This window comes from Sphaerodactylus townsendi, linkage group LG14 (assembly GCF_021028975.2).
Source record: "Sphaerodactylus townsendi isolate TG3544 linkage group LG14, MPM_Stown_v2.3, whole genome shotgun sequence".
In the NCBI taxonomy this organism is placed as follows: domain Eukaryota; kingdom Metazoa; phylum Chordata; class Lepidosauria; order Squamata; family Sphaerodactylidae; genus Sphaerodactylus; species Sphaerodactylus townsendi.
The window spans coordinates 33,732,117-33,750,677 of record NC_059438.1 but is presented as its reverse complement, the minus strand read 5'-3'; the positions used below and the strand labels follow the sequence as shown (position 1 = coordinate 33,750,677).

The 18,561-nt window shown below is 46.7% G+C and overlaps 2 protein-coding genes across 2 annotated transcripts; both read right to left on the bottom strand.

Moving 5' to 3' along the window:
• Nucleotides 1-1,876: 1,876 nt before the first annotated feature.
• Nucleotides 1,877-15,430, bottom strand: KAT14 (lysine acetyltransferase 14). The gene is given in 11 exon segments (XM_048515664.1): nucleotides 1,877-2,412; nucleotides 3,043-3,233; nucleotides 5,214-5,389; nucleotides 6,808-6,941; nucleotides 8,687-8,899; nucleotides 8,902-9,239; nucleotides 9,351-9,767; nucleotides 10,454-10,635; nucleotides 12,343-12,464; nucleotides 13,345-13,463; nucleotides 15,175-15,430. Coding segments are annotated over 11 exon segments (2,322 nt in total). The 3' UTR covers nucleotides 1,877-2,238.
• A 117-nt stretch (nucleotides 15,431-15,547) lies between these two features.
• Nucleotides 15,548-17,152, bottom strand: LOC125443499 (protein PET117 homolog, mitochondrial). Its single transcript, XM_048515667.1, has 2 exons — nucleotides 17,038-17,152; nucleotides 15,548-15,694 (listed from the first exon to the last, which is right to left on the bottom strand). The coding sequence occupies exons 1-2, from the start codon at nucleotides 17,131-17,133 to the stop codon at nucleotides 15,548-15,550; spliced, it is 243 nt and encodes an 80-aa protein (XP_048371624.1). The 5' UTR covers nucleotides 17,134-17,152.
• Between the last annotated feature and the right edge of the window lie 1,409 nt (nucleotides 17,153-18,561).

Here is an 18,561-nt window from a genome sequence, read left to right as displayed (position 1 = left end):
TGTTCAAGCCTGCGCTGGTGTCCAGGCAGCATTCCCAGGGGAATGGTGCTTCAGGCTGGGAAAACCCTCTTTCAGTGGTGCAGAGTTATACATGCAAAATGCATGGCATCAGTCTGTTTAGGGCAGGGGTCCGACACCTGCAGCTCTCTAGATATTCATGGACTACAATTCCCATCAGCCAATGGCCACAGTGGCAGGGGCTGATAGGAATTGTAGTCCATGAGCACCTGTAGAGCTGCAGGTTGCAGACCCCTGGTTTAGGGAATGGACTAATTGGGGAGAGATGAGTGTTTTCTCTCGTCTTTGCCGGCACCCATGCCACCAATTCCCCTTTTGGGAGTGGCCCTGTTCCCAGCCGCTGATCTATTCCTCTCCCCCCACCCCATTAGATTGGCCTGTAACAATGTCTAAACCTACTGCCTGAAGCAACCATCTTGCTCAGCTGGTGAGGGGGGCTGAAATGAGCCCCCACAGAACAGAAGTATCCATTGATGCAAATGGAGATTGACACATTCTCCTCTAGGGCAACTTGTCAACAGCTGCAAAGAAACCCTTAAGAACAGGTTAACTGAGTTGCTCAAAACTCTTCTGTTCTACTAGAAACAATGTCTTAGGATTCGCTTTGGGCCAGGACTCAAAATGTATCCCGTTCTCATGGTAGACTTATTCATGTTCCCTGACATAAACTCATCTGATGCTAGTCCAGGGGTCTGCCACCTGTGGCTCTCCAGATGTTCATGGACTACAAATCCCATCAGCTCCTGCCACCGTGAACATCTGGAGAGCCGCAGGTGGCAGACCCCTGTGCTAGTCCTTGCCTTGCTTCAGTCGGTCTTCTCTGCTCATCCTCAAATCAGGGACCAGGAGGGTTCGCGGTCTGCCTTTTTCCTAGGGGACTGGAGGGCAATGCCAGCCTGTATCTCCTTGACCATGCACTTTAGGAAAATTTCGCCATTAGTAAAAAGTACCAAAAGCACTTGTGGAAAATTTAATCAGCAGGGCAGCGTCATCCAAACATCCAGCCTGCCCTACCCAATGAGACTTTCTGACAATGTACAGAGGCTAAAAAATAAAAAATAAAGCCTCCCCCACCCATGGAAAGCCCCCACTGGGCTTAATGGACAGTGCTGTAAGTCCCAAGCCTTAGCCAATGGCGCAGTGGCTGAGTGGAAGCCAACTAGCTGGTTGAGCATTCAGTGCCATGCCCATTGCTGTGGAGGGCTGTGGCAGGCACTCACCGTAAATTCACCCCTCTGCTAGGCAAGTTGCTTGGGAGGGCAAATCTACTGGCACATCCCTGTGCCACTCCTAACAGTAGATTTGCCCCTGCGCACACACACATACTTTGGATGGAGCTGTAAGTTGTATTAACTAAAGAAATATGGGTGATCTTGCTGAAATGCATTGCCCTTGCAAAGCTTAGGCATCTTCTGGGTTTGAAATAAAGTTGTAGGAGGTGGGGAAGTGGAAGGCTGAACAACTGAGGCCAGAAAGTCAGAACTTGGCAAGACTTCACCGCCCCCATCTGGTTTTTAAGCATTTGGCAGTCGCTATGCACACTCTTGAGGGTCAGACCATCATTTCATTTTAAAATGAGACACTGGAATTCAGATTCCAACTCCAATGTTAAAACACTGGGAGGTTTGAATAATATTTAGGGGTGGGATTCTTTGTTAGGTTATTGTGAATTTCACTCTACTGTCAGTTCTAAAGAAATTCATGAACTATCTTTATTGCAAACAGATGCTTTATTTGATTTATACACCCCCATCTAGAGAAAAGGTAAAGTGCGAGAAGTGATTTACACCCCCATCTACTAACTGACAAAAAGGAAACACAGTCCGTTTCTACATAATGAAGTGACAAGACACTTGGACAGGCTGATTCAAGTATGTTTATCACTTTTCAAATAACAAACAATTGGAAAAACAGGAAACCACTGAAGAAAGCTGGAGTTTTAAGTGTAGAAAACAAAGCCCTTCAGACTCATCAACTGGCTTATCAAACGAGTTCTTCAGAAAGTGTGAGGGACTAGATCCATCCTCCCGGGTAAAGGAGCTGTGTGCCTCTCCCTTGGACTTTCCCTTGGCATCTCCGTCAGGATCAATTGGTGACCAAATGTGAATCACTCTTAATAAAGCAAAAGAGCACTTCAGACATCTTTAAGAGCAATTGTTTTGAGCCAGATTTTCTTCCAGCATCCAGGTTTCCATGAAACTGCAGCTAAAACCCTGTGGATCATCGGCGCAACCTCAGAAGGAATGCGTGCCTGCACTCCTTACTATCCAACGGGTAGTATTTATCATAGAAATCTAAAATGTACTCCTCCGTTTTAAAGCCAAACTTCTGGTACAGCAGCATTGCAGGATTACTTGCAGAGACATGAAGGGTTACATCTTTGCCCATGCAGGTCTGTCAGGGAGCACAAATGAAAGCTGTGTTAAACGTTTAAAAAAATGGAGCAAGGAAATCAAAGATTCAAACTCTCAAGGAGTTGGGATGCTTCACACATGGCATTTTGACAGTGGAACTCTTATATTTACTGTCAGGTGAGGAGTGAATGTTTTAAGGGCTTTTAGGAAGAGATCGCATTCATTGCCCAGAAGCAAAACGCTCTTGACACGATCTGATCCATTGCCTCAATGTCACTGTAACCCTCCTAAATATTTAGAAATGGTGCAGCTATCCAGATGACCAAACTCAAGTTGTGCCTCGGTACCTCTTCAGGGTCCCCCCGCAACTCACACACCAGTCAATGAGGATGAACCACGCAAGTGATAAAGTACACATAGAGCAGCGGTTCTCAACCTGTGGGTCGCGACCCGTTTGGGGGTCGAACGATCCTTTCACAGGGGTCGCCTAAGACTCTCTGCATCAGTGTTCTCCATCTGTAAAATGGATAAATGTTAGGGTTGGGGGTCCCCACAACATGAGGAACTGTATGAAAGGGTCGCGGCATTAGGAAGGTTGAGAACCACTGACATAGAGTAAAATCTGCCCCGTTTACCTTTGCGCCTACATAAAAGATATCAGAGACACTACCTGAATCAGATGGTAAATCATGAACGTTGCAGTCCCTGATCTCCTCCACTCGGGATGAACAAAGAGAAAAGAGATGTACGCTTCATTGTATTTAACATCTGGCACCATAAAGCCAAAGGCCACGATGACCTTTTTGTAAAGAACAACAACGCTGAAGTCAGGGTACTGAAGGCATTCCGACAGGTCAATCCCTGCAGGGGGGAAAAGAGCAAATCCACAAAGAATCACACTTTGATGGTGGCAGGTAAGGAAGAGCGAGAAAGAGTGTATGGCCCCTTCCGCACACGCAAAATAATGCCTTTTCAAACCACTTTCACAACTGTTTGCAAGTGGATTTTGCTATTCCGCACAGCTTCAAAGAGCACTGAAAGCAGTTTGAAAGTGCATTATTCTGCATGTGCGGAATGAGCCTATCAGATACAACTATATTTAAGACTTAGGGCAAAGGCGCCAGGTTATTGGCAACCCGTGGGGTGATGTCACATCCCAACGTTTCCTAGGCAGATTTTGCTCATGGGCTGGCTTGCTATTGGGCTTCCCCAGTCGCCTACACTTTAGCCCCAGCAAGCTGGGAACTCATTTGACCAGCCTCTGAAGGATGGGAGGCCAAGTGAACCTCAAGTCAGCTATCTAAAACCAACTTTGTGGGGGTTGAACGCAGCTTGTGAGCAGCACTTTGACTGCAATTTACCATTCCACACTCTTCTATTCAAGACTGGCTGAGGTTTAAAGCAAAGGTGTTGCCTAGGGGAGCGGGGGTGGGTGGGGGGATTCTCCTGTACACAAGTTAACAGGGAATATGAAAAAAATAGTGTGACACCAAAGTAATTCATTATCCAATATGAGGTTTGGTAATAATCCTGTAAAAAGCACTGTAAGACACTTTCATATAACTGAAGAACATTGTATCCGGTTGTATATTCCCCTGTGAGAAATTCCCCCTATTCCACTCTGCCCAATAAGATCTTCCAGCTGTTCCATCCCATCCCCCGCCAGGATGCTTTCTGCTGATGGTACTGTCCAGTAGCCAGAAAGGCATAATACGGTAGTTTGATTTCCCTAGGACAGTGGTGGCGAACCTTTGGCACTCCAGATGTTATGGACTACAATTCCCATCAGCCCCTGCCAGCATAGCCAATTGACCATGCTGGCAGGGGCTGATGAAATATAGTCCATGTATCTAGAATATAAGGATGCTCCCTACCGCTCATTTATTGTTTTAAGATGTACACTTAGAAAAATTAGGACTGTTATAGCCAGGGTGGAATCAACCTAGCTCTATATAATTACAAAATTCCAGGACAGCCACTTCTAAATATAAGCCAACATCACTGTTAAAACTTGTGGCACAGATTTAGTTTGCTTGTTTTATTTTACGGTCTATACACCAGAATGCTTACAGCATCTAACTTCAAATGCAATTCTGCTTGCAAAGTTTAGTGTAGAGATTACATTATTATTGATTTGCTGTGACTGCTCTTTTCAATTGAACGTGAAAAAACCTAAACAAAAAATGAAATGTGACCAGCTCCCACCGAACAAGCAAATTACAGTTCCAAGGCTAACAAAGAGGGCTTCTGAAGCAGCCAGAATCATTAAGAATTCCTTATGCCAATAAAGGTCTATTGTGATTGTGATCAAGAGGTAGTTCAGTTTAAAATTAAGAGAAGAGCCTGAAAATGGGAGGAAAAGCTTTTCATATACCTGTTCCTTTAAATAACAAACATTGGGAAACATTAAGAATTTCAAGTACAGCAGACCCTTGCGACCCACACGATGCAACTAGTCTTGAGTATAACCCCTCCACAGGCAAAACTGTGCCTGCATGTGATAGATGTGTGCACTGGGCAACTTGTGCAGAGGCACCACCTCCCCCTTGTCCAGGCTGGGCAGGTGATGTGACCATGTCCACATGACTCACATGGCAACTCCAAGCCTCCCTCCATGAGGGAATGGGCCCCTTTGGCCTACCAGTGCACTGCCTGAGGCAGATAGTGCTACCCTCCCAGAATTTGCAGATTTTGTCTTCTGCAAAGATCCCATGAGTGCCATTCTGAGGACAGCTGAGGCAGCCACATCCTCCCCCAGGGCCCGGCCCGACAAGTCACATTTATGTCAAAATATAGTGAGACACCCCTGATCTAGACCATTCATTTCAAGTGAGAGCTTACCTGGCCAGAAAAACTCATGACACATGGAGTTGATAGTGGGAATGTGATTGGGGCGCACGTAGCAATAATCAATGGGTGACTCTGGTTCAGCAGTCCAACTGGGGTCGCCCTTGTGTGCATGTGCTCGGATTTCAGCCAGCAGCTGAAGCTTCAGTGGTTTGGTCTCATAATCCCGCCTGGAAGAGACACACACGTAAAAAAAACATTTGTCTTGGTGAGGATTTTAAGAAGACTCAAAGGGGCTTACAAACTCTTTCCGCTCCCCACAACAGACACCTCGTGAGGTAAGTGGGGCTGAGAGAGTTTGGAGAGGACTGTGACAGGCCCAAGGTCACCCAGCAGGAATGTAGGAGTGCAGAAGCAAATGCGGTTCACCAGAGAAGACTCCGCCACTCCTATGGAAGTGGGGAATCAAACTTGATTTTCCACATTAGAGTCCACTTACTCTTAACCACTACGCCATGCTGGCTCTTGGCCTGTGGCTCAGGGCCTGCACCCTGCAGATGGGAAGAAACTCTACTAGCATTCAGAGACAGCCCCCCCCCCCCCCTTGCACCTGGAGTTCAGGGAGACAACACCGAAAACTTGGCTCTTCTGAACCTCAATTCCCACCCTGTCTGCTTGTTTCAACTCCTGGACTGCCTTCACCTCTGACTGTCTGGCCTGTCTGACCACACGTGTACCTGCCACCTCTGACATTGGACTGCCTGACAACGCTGCAGCTGATGCCTGCCAGCAATACGCGTTGATCAAATACCTCCTTGAGTCAGAGTCCTTGAGCCAGAGCAGCGGCTGTCACAAGCCCTACTGGCTGGGCTAGCCACAGAGGCGTATTGGGAGAAAATGGCGGCCGGGTCATGACCAGCTCCCCACACCCCCCTGTGTACTTAGAACCTTAGTGTCCTAAGCACCAATGCACTTTTAGAAGCTTTATGAAGAATAATCATGATCAATAGTCTCTCTAAAAGTGATAGGGAACTGTGTGGAAGTTCCCTACTCCTGAGCAGCAGAGTCACCTGTGAGAGTTCTGCAAGAGCACCCCCCTGTCGGCGGCCGCCAAATCTGCGTGGGACTAATGCAGTGTCCGTGTGGCCACGTGGTTACAGGAAACGTAGATCATGATAATGACTGAGAACAGATTTACAATTCAGGATGGCACCTTACCGAGAAGCACCAAAAGAGGAAAAACACACCATTTTCTCTGTCCAGGTTCTTGCAAATGGGAGAGATGAACAGCTGTCTTCAACGGACGCTCAGCAACTGTCACCTACTCATCTCTCTCCAAGGATGGGGATTTGTTTGGTGACAAAATTCTCCTTGCCAATTTCGCCCCCCCCCCCCCAAATCCGTAAAATGGGAACAACAATAATCTGCTTCAGTCATTGTCACAGAGTCACACTTAAGACCAGATCTATTTACTTTTCTAAACCATTTTCCGGCCTAAAGTTAGGCCCTCGAGCAGTTTGCCCAATCAAGGTGGTCTGCCAGGTATAAGTAATAATAAATATGTCAAGAAAGAAACATTTGGGGAAAAGAGGAGGGAAGATAAAGACACAGACAGCAGCAGCAAGAAGAACCTTTCAGTGATCCAGACCTGATATAAGGTTTCAAGACACGTGAAGTATAGGGGCTGATGATGCTGTGGTCACTCAACACTTCAGAGCCCACAAGTCGGCTAAGAAATTTCATTCCTGTTTGTTGAAACCCCTTCAAAGCAGTCAGCTTGGTCTGAAAAACAAGACAAAGAGAAAACATGACAAACCAAGAAGAAACCTTAAAGTTTACAAGTGAAAGCAGTGAGGAAATAGCTCTCTGTAACAGAAGTCTTCAAGAGGGAAGGGCTGCAAATGACCATTTTATCACATCTGCACCTGATATTTGGAATTATTTTCCTTATCGTTCAAGATCTGCAGAGAGTGAAAGGACCTCGAGTTGTCTGTAAGTCGATGTTAGAAACCTCGGTGCCAAGGCAGAGAAGCTGGAGTGCTTGGGGCCAAATGACAATTTAGACATAGCTGGTGTTTCAGAAACCTGGTGTGATGGGGAAAATCAGCAGATGTTGTTCTTTCTGAATATATGCTCTATAGCATAGGTGTCAAACTCGCGGTCCTCCAGATGTTATGGACTACAGTTCCCATCATCCTGGCAGGGGATGATGGGAACTGTAGTCCATAACATCTGGAGGACCGCGAGTTTGGCACCTCTATAGACTTAACATGCTGGGGGCAGTGGTGCTCTATAGGTCAAAGAAGGCATAGAATCAAATAAGCTAGAAAAACAATTGGGGGTATTCATTATAGGTGGAGATATTGGGCCCTGATGGTTACTTAAAGTTGGGATGCAATTGTAAGCTGCTACGAGGAAGAGAGAAAAAGAACAGAGTAAAAAATCCAACTCTTCTGCTGCTAGAGCAGCTAGAGCAGTGGTGGAGAACCTTTGGCACTCCAGATGTTATGGACTACAATTGCCACCAGCCCCTGCCAGCATGGCCAATTGGCACTCCAGATGTTATGGACTACAATTCCCATCAGCCCCTGCCAGCATGGCCAATTGGCACTCCAGATGTTATGGACTACAATTCCCATCAGCCCCTGCCAGCATGGCCAATTGGCCATGCTGGAAGGGGCTGATGGGAATTGTAGTCCATAACATCTGGAGTGCCAAAGGTTCACCACCACAGAGCTAGACCATTTCTTTCTTCACCTGGTACACTCCTCACCGAGGTAGGCTACACTGAGAAAGAGTGGCTAAGGGAGCTTCATGGCAGAATGGAGATTTGATCCTGGGTCTCTTTGATCCAAATCTAATACTCTGCCATACTTCGCTGGTCCTGCCTTCATCCACAAAAAGGATGAATCCATTTGCTCTCCTGACCAGAATGGGCAGTAAGAGCAAACTAAAGTGCGCACTCAAAAGAACTTCATAATGATTGGTAAAAGATGACCTTAAAATGAAGAGCGCCTGGGAGGGTGGTGGAATGCCTTACAGCCCAAACTAGAGCAGGCCGTGGGGTGAGGACGGCACCCCTCTGGCACCGCCGTGCCCTCTCTGCACCATGGGAAAGCCCAAAAACACACACAAAAACCCTCTCCAGGAATCTCTCACAGGGGACAACGGAGATACACCCAACACGTGTTATGCTGGCGCACAGGGACTGGGCAGGCAGTGAAAGTCAACTAAGGTTGGCTCCACCCCCCCACCCATGCTGGCGCAGATTTTTGAGCTGGCAGGCCTAGGCAAGAGTGGCAGCTTCCAGGTCAGGCGCCACAGAGACGCACGGTGCCCAGCCACCAGAGTCTCCCCCTCCTGATGCATTTGCCCCTTGCGTGGGTGGGTTAGGCACCCACACCAGCACAGGGCTTCACCAGCTCCAGAGAGAGGTTCCCCCATCCCGGATTTGGCTGCCCAAATGACCCTGTTCTTTATCCCCGTTCTGCCCCATGCAGAGTTTGAGAGCACCTGGAAACATTCACCTGGAACCGATCCAAGATCCTGAAGTCTTGACTAGTAGTCCTGTACATGGCATGGCCTGTTGCGGCCCCCCCTTCCTTGGCTCCATAAATCCCATCCACCAGGAGAAGAGCCGCGTCCACAATGCTGTCCAAGTCAAAGAGAGGCAAGCCTCTTTCCCGCTTGGCTTGCCGGACGAGCAGCTTGCGCCGCAGCCTCCGAGCCTTGGGCGTCACACGGCCACCGCATTCGGGCAGGCCTCTAAGTTCCTCAGCAGAAGCTTCTCTTCGTACAGACTGACCGACACCAGCGTGGGCCTGCTGGACTTGGAATCCTTCTGCTTCAGCTGCGCCTTCCGCTTCTCCTGACCCTGAGCTTGCAGGGAGCCGTGTGCACTGCCAGGGCCCCCAGCCTCCCCTTCCAGCCTGTCTGCTTTTTCTTCTTCACTCTCTACCTCTTGCTTAATCTGCTCGGGGGTCCTGACCCTCCTGCGGATCATTCTCATTGGCCCACTGGGAGGTGGAATATACTCTGTCCCTGGATCGATAACACCGTCACCTTCCATCTCTTCGTCATCTATAAACAGAACGAGATAGTAAACACCACCAGAAATACAAATACGCTCAAAGAGACAGTTGTATTTATAGGGTTTGCCAACGTATCAGGAAACACTAATGCAGGTTTTACCATGGAAGAGGGCTTGAGGCGGCATTACATCCGGGATAAGGTCTGCTTCTGAGAGCAGGCTTGGCGTAGCCGAGTGGGAAGCCGGTGTTCCGGGAGCAGAGAAATCCAGCGAAGGGGAGGGCGACGGGCTGGTCAGAGGAGTTCGGTCAGAAGAGCTCAGGGACGAAAAGTCAACCACCTCCCCCTTCTCAAGGACCATGTCCGGGCGCCGGCTCCGACTGATGAATTTGACCGGGGTAGAGGATGTGCTCCTGTCCAAGAAGCCAGCTGCCTCCTTCTGAGCTCTCCTGATGTCCTTGGCTTCCTGAGTGCGAGACCTCTTCTCCTTCAACTCCATCGCAGACTCGACAGGATTGCGGCCCGCTCGCTTTCTAAGTCCCTCCACTGTAATGATTGGATCTAAAGACAGTTTTGAACCTGATAGAGAAGAAACATGATGCTCGTGCTAAAACTTTTAAAATCTGGTTCCAAGGCAAAGACGCCGTCTGTTTTCCACAACATCTTCAACACACTGCGAAAGGGTTGTAAGCGAGGGATGGTTGTTCTTAAAGAAAGATGCCATGAACAGAACCCAGGGGGAAAAAACAGGAAAGAATACACGTACAGGCAAAAGGACGCTTGTTTACTTTGAATACAAATATTGCCTGTCACAGAAAGCTGAGAACATACTTGCATTTTGTCACAAATTCTGAATAGCAGCTCTCACAGAGGTCTGCAGAGATGAAGAAGAAACGGAGGAGTGGAAGGGCACAGAACAGGGACAGATGAGCTGGGGACAGACAAAGTTGAAAGGAAGCAGGGACAACGGAGCAAGCAAAGAGTAACTGGAGCTGCAGCGAGCCAGAATCCTTCCTCCCTGCCAAGAATTTCGTGAGCGGAGGTTAAAAATGAAGCATCCTGACATCAGGGCTTATCCCTCAGACATTCCTACATCTGAAGAAAATCCATCAAGTGACAATACACAGGAGTGCAGCCTCTTTGCTCTTCATCAATCAAGGTTAATCCACACACACACCAAATATAATCTTTTCAGATCAGGCTTTTTTTCACATTCTTACAGGAAGCTGCTTTGGCAAGCCTGCATGCCATTCTCAGAGCATTACCTTTCGTTTTCAGGGAAGACACAGACAGCTTCTCTCCTTCAGGCTTCAGTGTAGGTGGTCTATTGTGGACAAGTTTCCACCAGCCCGGTTCTCCAAATTCTTGAGCCCCTGAGCGAAAAAAACGAGGGCTCCCCACGGAAAGGCAACCAGCAACAGTGCTCCACCACGTAGATGTCTTCTTCCTAAACCCAGAGAGGGAAAAAAGGTCTCTGAAGAATAGCTGTGGTCAGAAAATAGCCAGATGCTACTGTCAAAGCAGGCCTAAAATGTCCACTGCCTGTGGTGAAAAATACAACGGGGAAAACGGCCCCCTACCCAACCTGGGAAACAATCTAATGACCCAAAGAATCTGCTTCTGAAAATAGCCAGGGCCAAATTTATACCTGATCTCTCAAAATCTTTGGATAGATATTGGATTGTGGCCCCTGGAAACACTCACAGACACTATTATCTCTAGTCTAGGCCAACTGAAACAAGACTGTTGACTGTACAGCTAAGCCATAGTATCCAAAGACCACAGATATGAACAATCCACAGAGAAAGTTGATAATGAAGCAGATTCTCCAGATGGCCACAAAATAGTGTGCCCAAAAATACCTCAGGTATTTGTAGGCATCTGTCTTCCATCTCCATCCATACTGATATTTTACTTGTAGAAATATGCAACACTGAGTTCCAATTTTGCACTCAGATTATGCACTCAGATAAAACTTTAGAAGAAGAAGAAGAGTTTGGATTTATATCCCCCCTTTCTCTCCTGTAGGAGACTCAAAGGGGCTTACAATCTCCTTTCCCTTCCCCCCTCACAACAAACACCCTGTGAGGAAGGTGGGGCTCAGAGAGCTCAGAAGAACTGTGACTAGCCCAAGGTCACCCAGCTGGCGTGTGTGGGAGTGCACAGGCTAATCTGAATTCCCCAGATGAGCCTTCACAGCTCAAGTGGCAGAGCTGGGAATCAAACCCAGTTCCTCCAGATCAGAGTGCACCTGCTCTTAGCCACTACGCCACTGCTGCTCACTTTAAAAAAGAAACTGGGTACTGCATATATCAGTGGTGGCGAACCTCTGGCACTCCAGATGTTATGGGCTACAATTCCCATCAGCCCCTGCCAGCATGCCCAATTGGGCATGCTGGCAGGGGCTGATGGGAATTGTAGCCCATAACATCTGGAGTGCCAAAGGTTCGCCACCACGGGCATATATACTTCAACGGGGAGAAAAATGAACCTTACTTCTCCTAAGCCTCATGCTAACTTTATTCATATAACAGCACCCTGTCCATTCTCCATGTTAATCATCCATTAGCCTTTTTCAATGTATTAATTTCATTTTAAAATTTCCTACCCCTTTCCCCTATAACATCGTTTGAGAAATATGCAGCCCTTGTCTTCTTTTTTTTCCCTCTATGGAGCTCAAGGAAAAACAATCAGAAATTATGCAGTTTTATTCTTATTACAGTCCAGTAAGATACAGTCCAGTAAGAGTCCACATGGTGTAGTGATTAAGAACAGAGGACTCAAATCTGGAGTTCAATTCTTCACGCCTCCACATCAAGCCAGCTGGGTGACCTTGGGCCAGTCACAGTTCTCCCAGAACTCTCTCAGCCCATGCAGAGGCAGGTCCTGGGAAACTAACCCTGAATATATCTTGCCTCGAGAACCTTATGGGGTTACCATAAATCAGCTGTGACTTGATGACTCTTTCTACCACCAAGATATTCAGACTCAAACAGAAGAACGCATCATAGCAACCCCATGAGCTCTAGAGGTAAGTAAAGAATTTGAACCCAGTAAACACACTGGTTCTTTTTTCCTCTTCAATCTAAAGGGGAGAAAAACACCACTTTATGCATTCTACCTATATGCCATTTTAAGGACAACATAAAGTTACCGGTTTCCTAGCAGAAAAGTCCAGTGTTTCTCAATGAAAGAACAGATATCTTCCTTCCATCTGAAGTAACCTTGGCGGCCAGTTCCTTCCAGGCTTAGATTATACATCGCCAACATGACTATCTGAATTTAGAAAGGGATATTTCATTCACCAGTATTATGTAAGAAGCTTGTTGCTTCTGGAAGAATTACTATTTTCTGTTAACCATACATTTTATTCATAGAAAACTTCTAATTGCAACTGCCTGAAATTTAATTACGGCAAATTGTTTCTGTGGGTATAATTTCTCACATGACTTCAGCTGCAATTTTATGCATACGTCCTTGGAGTAAGCAAAATAGACTATTTCCAATTAAACATGGATGGGGCAGAGCTTCATACTGTTTTGGAGGGAGAGTTTTGTTATTTTAGATATATCCAAAAACAAAGGGAAAAAAGAGGAAGCAGATCAAGTGCCACAATTTGTAAGCACTTGGAGTTTAAAGATTACGTAAGGTAGAACTGGTAACAGAGCGGCAGAAGCTAAAGAGAAGGACACAGATGCGGCTGAGAAGCATTACAATGATTTGCCAATGGCTCCACTCAGAGCAGTCCAAACAGCCCTGGCGAGCCAACTATGTGAAAGAAACGATGACCAATCCAGCATGTCCAAAGATATAAATTAGTACTTCCCATCAGTATTTCATGAACATACCAAGCCAACTTTGATCTTCTTCAACTCTGATGCACCTCATGTCTTGGCTAGCCATTGGCTTGAGATGTCTTCATACAGGACATCTATACCCAGCCAACTATATCCAGCCAAAGTTGGCTTCATACCCAGTCAACTTTGATCTTCTTCAACTCTGATGCACCTCATGTCTTGGTAAGCCCTTGGCTTAAAATTAGATGTCTTCTTACAGGACATCAGCTTCCCTACAGCTCAGACTACTGCCCAAGGGCATTTTAAAAATAAAAATCAAACAGGACATAGTCAGGAATATTTGAAATCCTGAGACATACCTGCTGCCAAGTCAACTTCAGCCTTTCAAACTGCTCCTTTCCATCTTCTGAGCAATCGAAGCAAGTAAACCGGAAGAAGTTATCACCCTTGAGATAGCTGATCTGTTCTCTCACCTGACCTTCAACAAATAAGCAAAACAGAAACGCAGTAGGTTTTCAACAGAAAAACTGCACTATTGCACTTTTGCAGGAGTACATTTCAATCCCCTTCCTTTGCTATTTATCTTAATGCCTCTTTGTGTTGTGAAGAAGAGGAGAACTACGGCAAGTATTTTTCAAGTGTAGCTGCATCAGTGTTCATGAAACGCCATGCTTGAAGGGAGCGGTCAAGACCCAATGGGACTTTGCAGGCTTCCCAGCGCCACTGGAGAGTCATTTATGTGAGGGACATTAACCTTCAACGCAGAATCCAACAGAAAAAGTGGGTGGCAATGAGAAACAAAAATCAAGTAAGTCCCCACACACACACGTGCACACACAGAAGCTGCATGCAGCTGTCTGGCCAGTGATGTAGTCTGACATCACAGCTGCACAATAGTTGAAAAGCATTGCAGGCAATTTTCTCCTTTTAATGAACAAAACCACTTTTAAGACGCACAGTAATGATCCATCACATATTTGAAGGACTGTCTCTCTGGGCAGCAACTCACTCAACACAACCTGCTGGTCACCCCAATCCCTCGAGAGTCTGTTCCTCTGCTGTTCCAATCACCAGCTTTTTCCATAGCCACCCGGGCCCTGTGGAAGTCTTCCAGAAGGACTTGGGAAGTCTCTGTTTTTCCTGCAGTTCCTCACAGGATGCAAGAGAAATCTTTAAGGACAGCACTGGGAGACCCTTGAAAGTTCTTGGGAGTTTGCTAAGACTTGGAGGGTGGCTATCTGTTAAAGGAGGCGCTTCATTAGTTTTTACTGGGTGTTTTTAATAGGCTGTAAACTGGTTTTTCACATTTCATAAAGTTTAAGTGGTTTTAAACTGTCATCTGCCTTGGATCCTAGGCGGCTGGGAAAAATATTTTCATATTCTCATACTTCATGCAGTTTAAGTGGTTGTAATCTGTCATCTGCCTTGGGTCCCAGGTGGCTGAGAAAAAGGTGGTCTATATAAATATCATTAATAAATACAAACCTTGGAGCATACAATGCAGACAGGAATCTTAATCCTTAGCAAAACTGCATTTGTTCATTCTTACCAAACACCTGTAATAGATTCCGTTTGCATTGCAGAGTATACCCTAACAGCTGACAAGTGAACTTCATCCCTTGGCCACTACAACATCAGACAGTCTTGAACGTTTATACCTGCAACAGCCGATTTAAATGAGCCTCCATAACAACGTTCGTATCATCTTAAAGGCAATATTTTTGGAACCATTGCAGCACACCTTCATCGGTGACAAGAAATCCAGAAAAGAGAAACTGGGAAAACTTGGGTGCTGTGTGGTTTCCGGGCTGTATGGCCGTGTTCTAGCAGCATTCTCTCCTGACGTTTCGCCTGCATCTGTGGCTGGCATCTTTAGAGACGTCTCTCCTGACGTTTCGCCTGCATCTGTGGCTGGCATCCTCTGAAGATGCCAGCCACAGATGCAGGCGAAACGTCAGGAGAGAATGCTGCTAGAACATGGCCATACAGCCCGGAAACCACACAGCACCCAAGTGATTCCGGCCGTGAAAGCCTTCGACATTAAACTGGGAAAAGTTTGATGGAACTGACCTAAAATTAGGTTGTTAGAGGGAACCTGTAACACAGCAAGGTGAGCTCTATCTATGTACCCCATTTGTACAGAATCATAAAACCCAATTAAAAGCTCAGCATGATAAAGGGAGTCTTACTTGCAGATATCCATTTCTGGCATTTTTCACAGTAGTAGGACATTTCCTCTATCCAGGACGTGTCTCCTTCATCACTGTTCAAGGAGTCCCCACTCTGGTCATGAGACAAATCCACGGAGGCCTGATCCTCAGACTCCACTATCAGGAGCGTTTCCCCTTCCACCTCCCCTTCCTCCAGCCCTTCTGAGGTTGATGTCCTGGTAGCTTCATCATCATGACAGCTCATCATCTCCCCCATATACACACTATTATCCATTGTGCCTTGGCAGAGTTCTTCCTGGGTTGCAAGAAACCCACTCTTCCGACATTTAAGCCAGCCTCAAGAAGAAAACCAGTAAACGTAAAAGAAAAGGGAAAGGTCAATCCTTCTCCTTCAGTGCTGGGGTCCTTTGGCCGTCAGCATGCGGTCCCTTTCTAGTTCAAGCTGTTTTGTTAAAGCAATCTGTTCCTGCAAAAGACGAAGGTTGTCTTCTTTCCGTTGCTGTCGCTCAATGTCTCTGGCCACTCCTTCACGTAGTCTCTGAAAGAGAATGCTTTTATTACGTTTGCGACCTAATGTTCTACAACAAAAAACAGGAAAGGGTCCAGAGGTACTAATGAGGGAAAGACAGACCGAAAGTAACACTTATACAGCAACCATAAAGGGCAACAATTCCCTGGGGTAATTTCTCTAACCTGATGGTACTTTCTACGTGGCTTGCAGAGAGCCCCATTTGCAATTATCACCAACCAAAAGAACCCAATGACGATAGGCCACCCTGAACACACAAAATACTAATATAAGATATCAATATAACCTTTTAATTGATAAAGTACCTTTGAGTGTGTAGGGCTGTGTCTCCCCACTACTGCTGAATCTTAGCCAGCCCCCACACATCTGGAGCAAGCTGAAGGACTTCCTCTCTGCCTTCTCTTGCTCTCCTCAGCATGAGGTAAAGAAGTTTAGATGAGAGAGTGCGATTGCCAAGGTCCCACCACCACCCCACTATGGCTAGATTGTTCTTTTCCTGGTGATGGGGGAGCTGGTTGTACCCTCTCCTCTCTGTGGCCAGTCTGGTCTCCTCATGTCAGCTGCCCAGGCCTCTTCCACACATGCAGAACAATGCACTTTTAATCCACTTTCACAATTGTTTGCAAGTGGATTTTGCTATTCTGCACAGCAAAATTCAGGTGCAAACTCGGAGGGCATTGAGAGGTGCGCTGTGTCTTTTGCAAATCTGACTTTTTTTCACTTTGCATGCTGTTTGTTTAAAAATCTTCAGCGGCACCTCAAGTTGAGATGCGTTTCTCTCTGCGGCACATCTTTTCTCTTTGTGGAACATCTTCAGAGGCATGTCACAGTGAGATGTGCTTCTCTCTGGGGTGCATCTTTTCTCTTCATGGCACATCTTCAGAAGCATGTCATGGTGAGATATGTTTCTCTCTGTGGCACAGTATACCCGGGAGAGAAACACATCTCACCATGATGTGCCTCTGAAGATGTCAGCCACAGATGCAGGTGGAACATTAGGAGCAAAGACTACCAGACCACGGCCACGCAGCCCAGAAAACCCACAGCAGCTAGCTGGTCCTGTCTGTGAAAGCCTTTGAGGGTATACTTTGCCCCAAAACATGAGCATAGGGATCCCAAGAATCTACTCTACCAGAAGAGCAAGGCTCTCGTGACCCCTTGTCGTCTTGTGGCTTCTTCAAAAACTCCCGTGTTGGAAGACAGCAGCTGGAACCTGACCAGAGAAACGCGCGTGCAAGAGTTGAATAATCCTGTAAACCTCTTAACAAGTAATGCGGGCAATTCTACCACCCTTCTGACTTCCGGGAGGGGCGTGGCCTCCAGCGCGCCCCCCCCCCTCCCCCCTTACTTGCCTCTCTCAGACGGCTCTGCTGGATGTGGACTCCGGCCACGGTCCCCACCGACAGCACCACCGTCACCCCCAGAACCACCTTGGACACAGCCGACATCACACAGGACGCGCCGAACAGCGCCTGCGCCAACGAGCTCGAGCGCAGGCGCTTCGTATGCGCAGGCGCAGAGGCGTAGCGCCCCGAGTGTGTCGACTCTAGGCCGGCCGGCGGCCCCTTCAGACCAGACAGTCGAACGCCGACCGCGACCGCTCTTCTTTTTTTTTGGCGGGAAAGAGGGTTTCGCCTCACAGATTTGGAATGACTCGGAGCCCCTCAGGAGGGAAGGCGGATCTTGTCTGCCCGCCTGGCTGGTGGCAAAGCGTTATCTCGTTTTCCTGAAGGGGCCGTCGCTGCTTCAACCGCTTCTCTACGCCCGAGCTTCTTAACAGGCTCCCGCAAATTAATTTATTTTATTTGTTTATTTATAGGGTATCGACCTCACTGGGATTCAAGGCGGATTACGAAACTCAGGACGTTGGAGATTATCACAGGCTGTCCCTACTCCCTCGTTTGCAATGGCTTCTTACCACTGGAAGTGTCTTGTGCCTTTCCTCACTCCAAGGATAAAATTCTAGATTCTCAATTTCTCCCCCAGTACCTTAAAAAAAACTAGATTCTAGATTCTCAGTTTCAAGAAGGCATGTCTTCTTTACCAGTTGCAAAATTATTACAGGTGTCTATTGATGGACCAAATGTAAAACACCTTTTCTCTGAAAAAAATGAAATGGAACTTTAATTCAATCTTGCACATCGTATGTTTTCTGTTCAAAGATTCCCTGGCCCAACAACCATCATACCCTGCTATAACAGGAAGCCCACAATTCCCCCAGGTATTTTGCTCTACTAGGTGGTTGGAGAATGTTATGTCTTGATAGGGTTATCACTGTTTTTGACAATGTCAGGAAATAGGAAGAAATGAAGCTTTTCTAACCTGCAGTTTGCATAAAATTTTAAATGCAAGAGCCACCCATGTAGTATTAAATGGCATACAGCCTGGCGAACCCACCACAACCATTTCTACAAAGCTTCAGAGTCAAAAACCATTGACACCTTTTTTTTGTATGAAGAGCTTTATGAGCTAATTGGGAAACATTTTAATGACACATAAAATCAGAAAAGCTGCAGAAATTGTCCTCGGGTTCATAGTTGTTAACAATTGACATGAAATAGATAACTTGCTTGACAAAGGAAGGCCCATACTGGCTGAGTTTTGCCTAGAATATCACTAAATCATAGCAGTTGATGAAAAGTTGGTTGAGAGAAGTCCTTTGATGTTCAAGATGGCTTGTGGCTTATCAGCATTAGATCCTGCTATCATTGCACACAAACCAAATGTTGGAATCAGCAGAACAGGAACTGTACTTGAACTTCTGCACGCTGCAAATTGAATTAATGACACAACGGCTGAAAAATCAAAGCAACAACCACAGCTGCTCCCAAGGGGTTAAAGGCTGTTTCAAGCATATGTGGTAAAACAAGTTGATT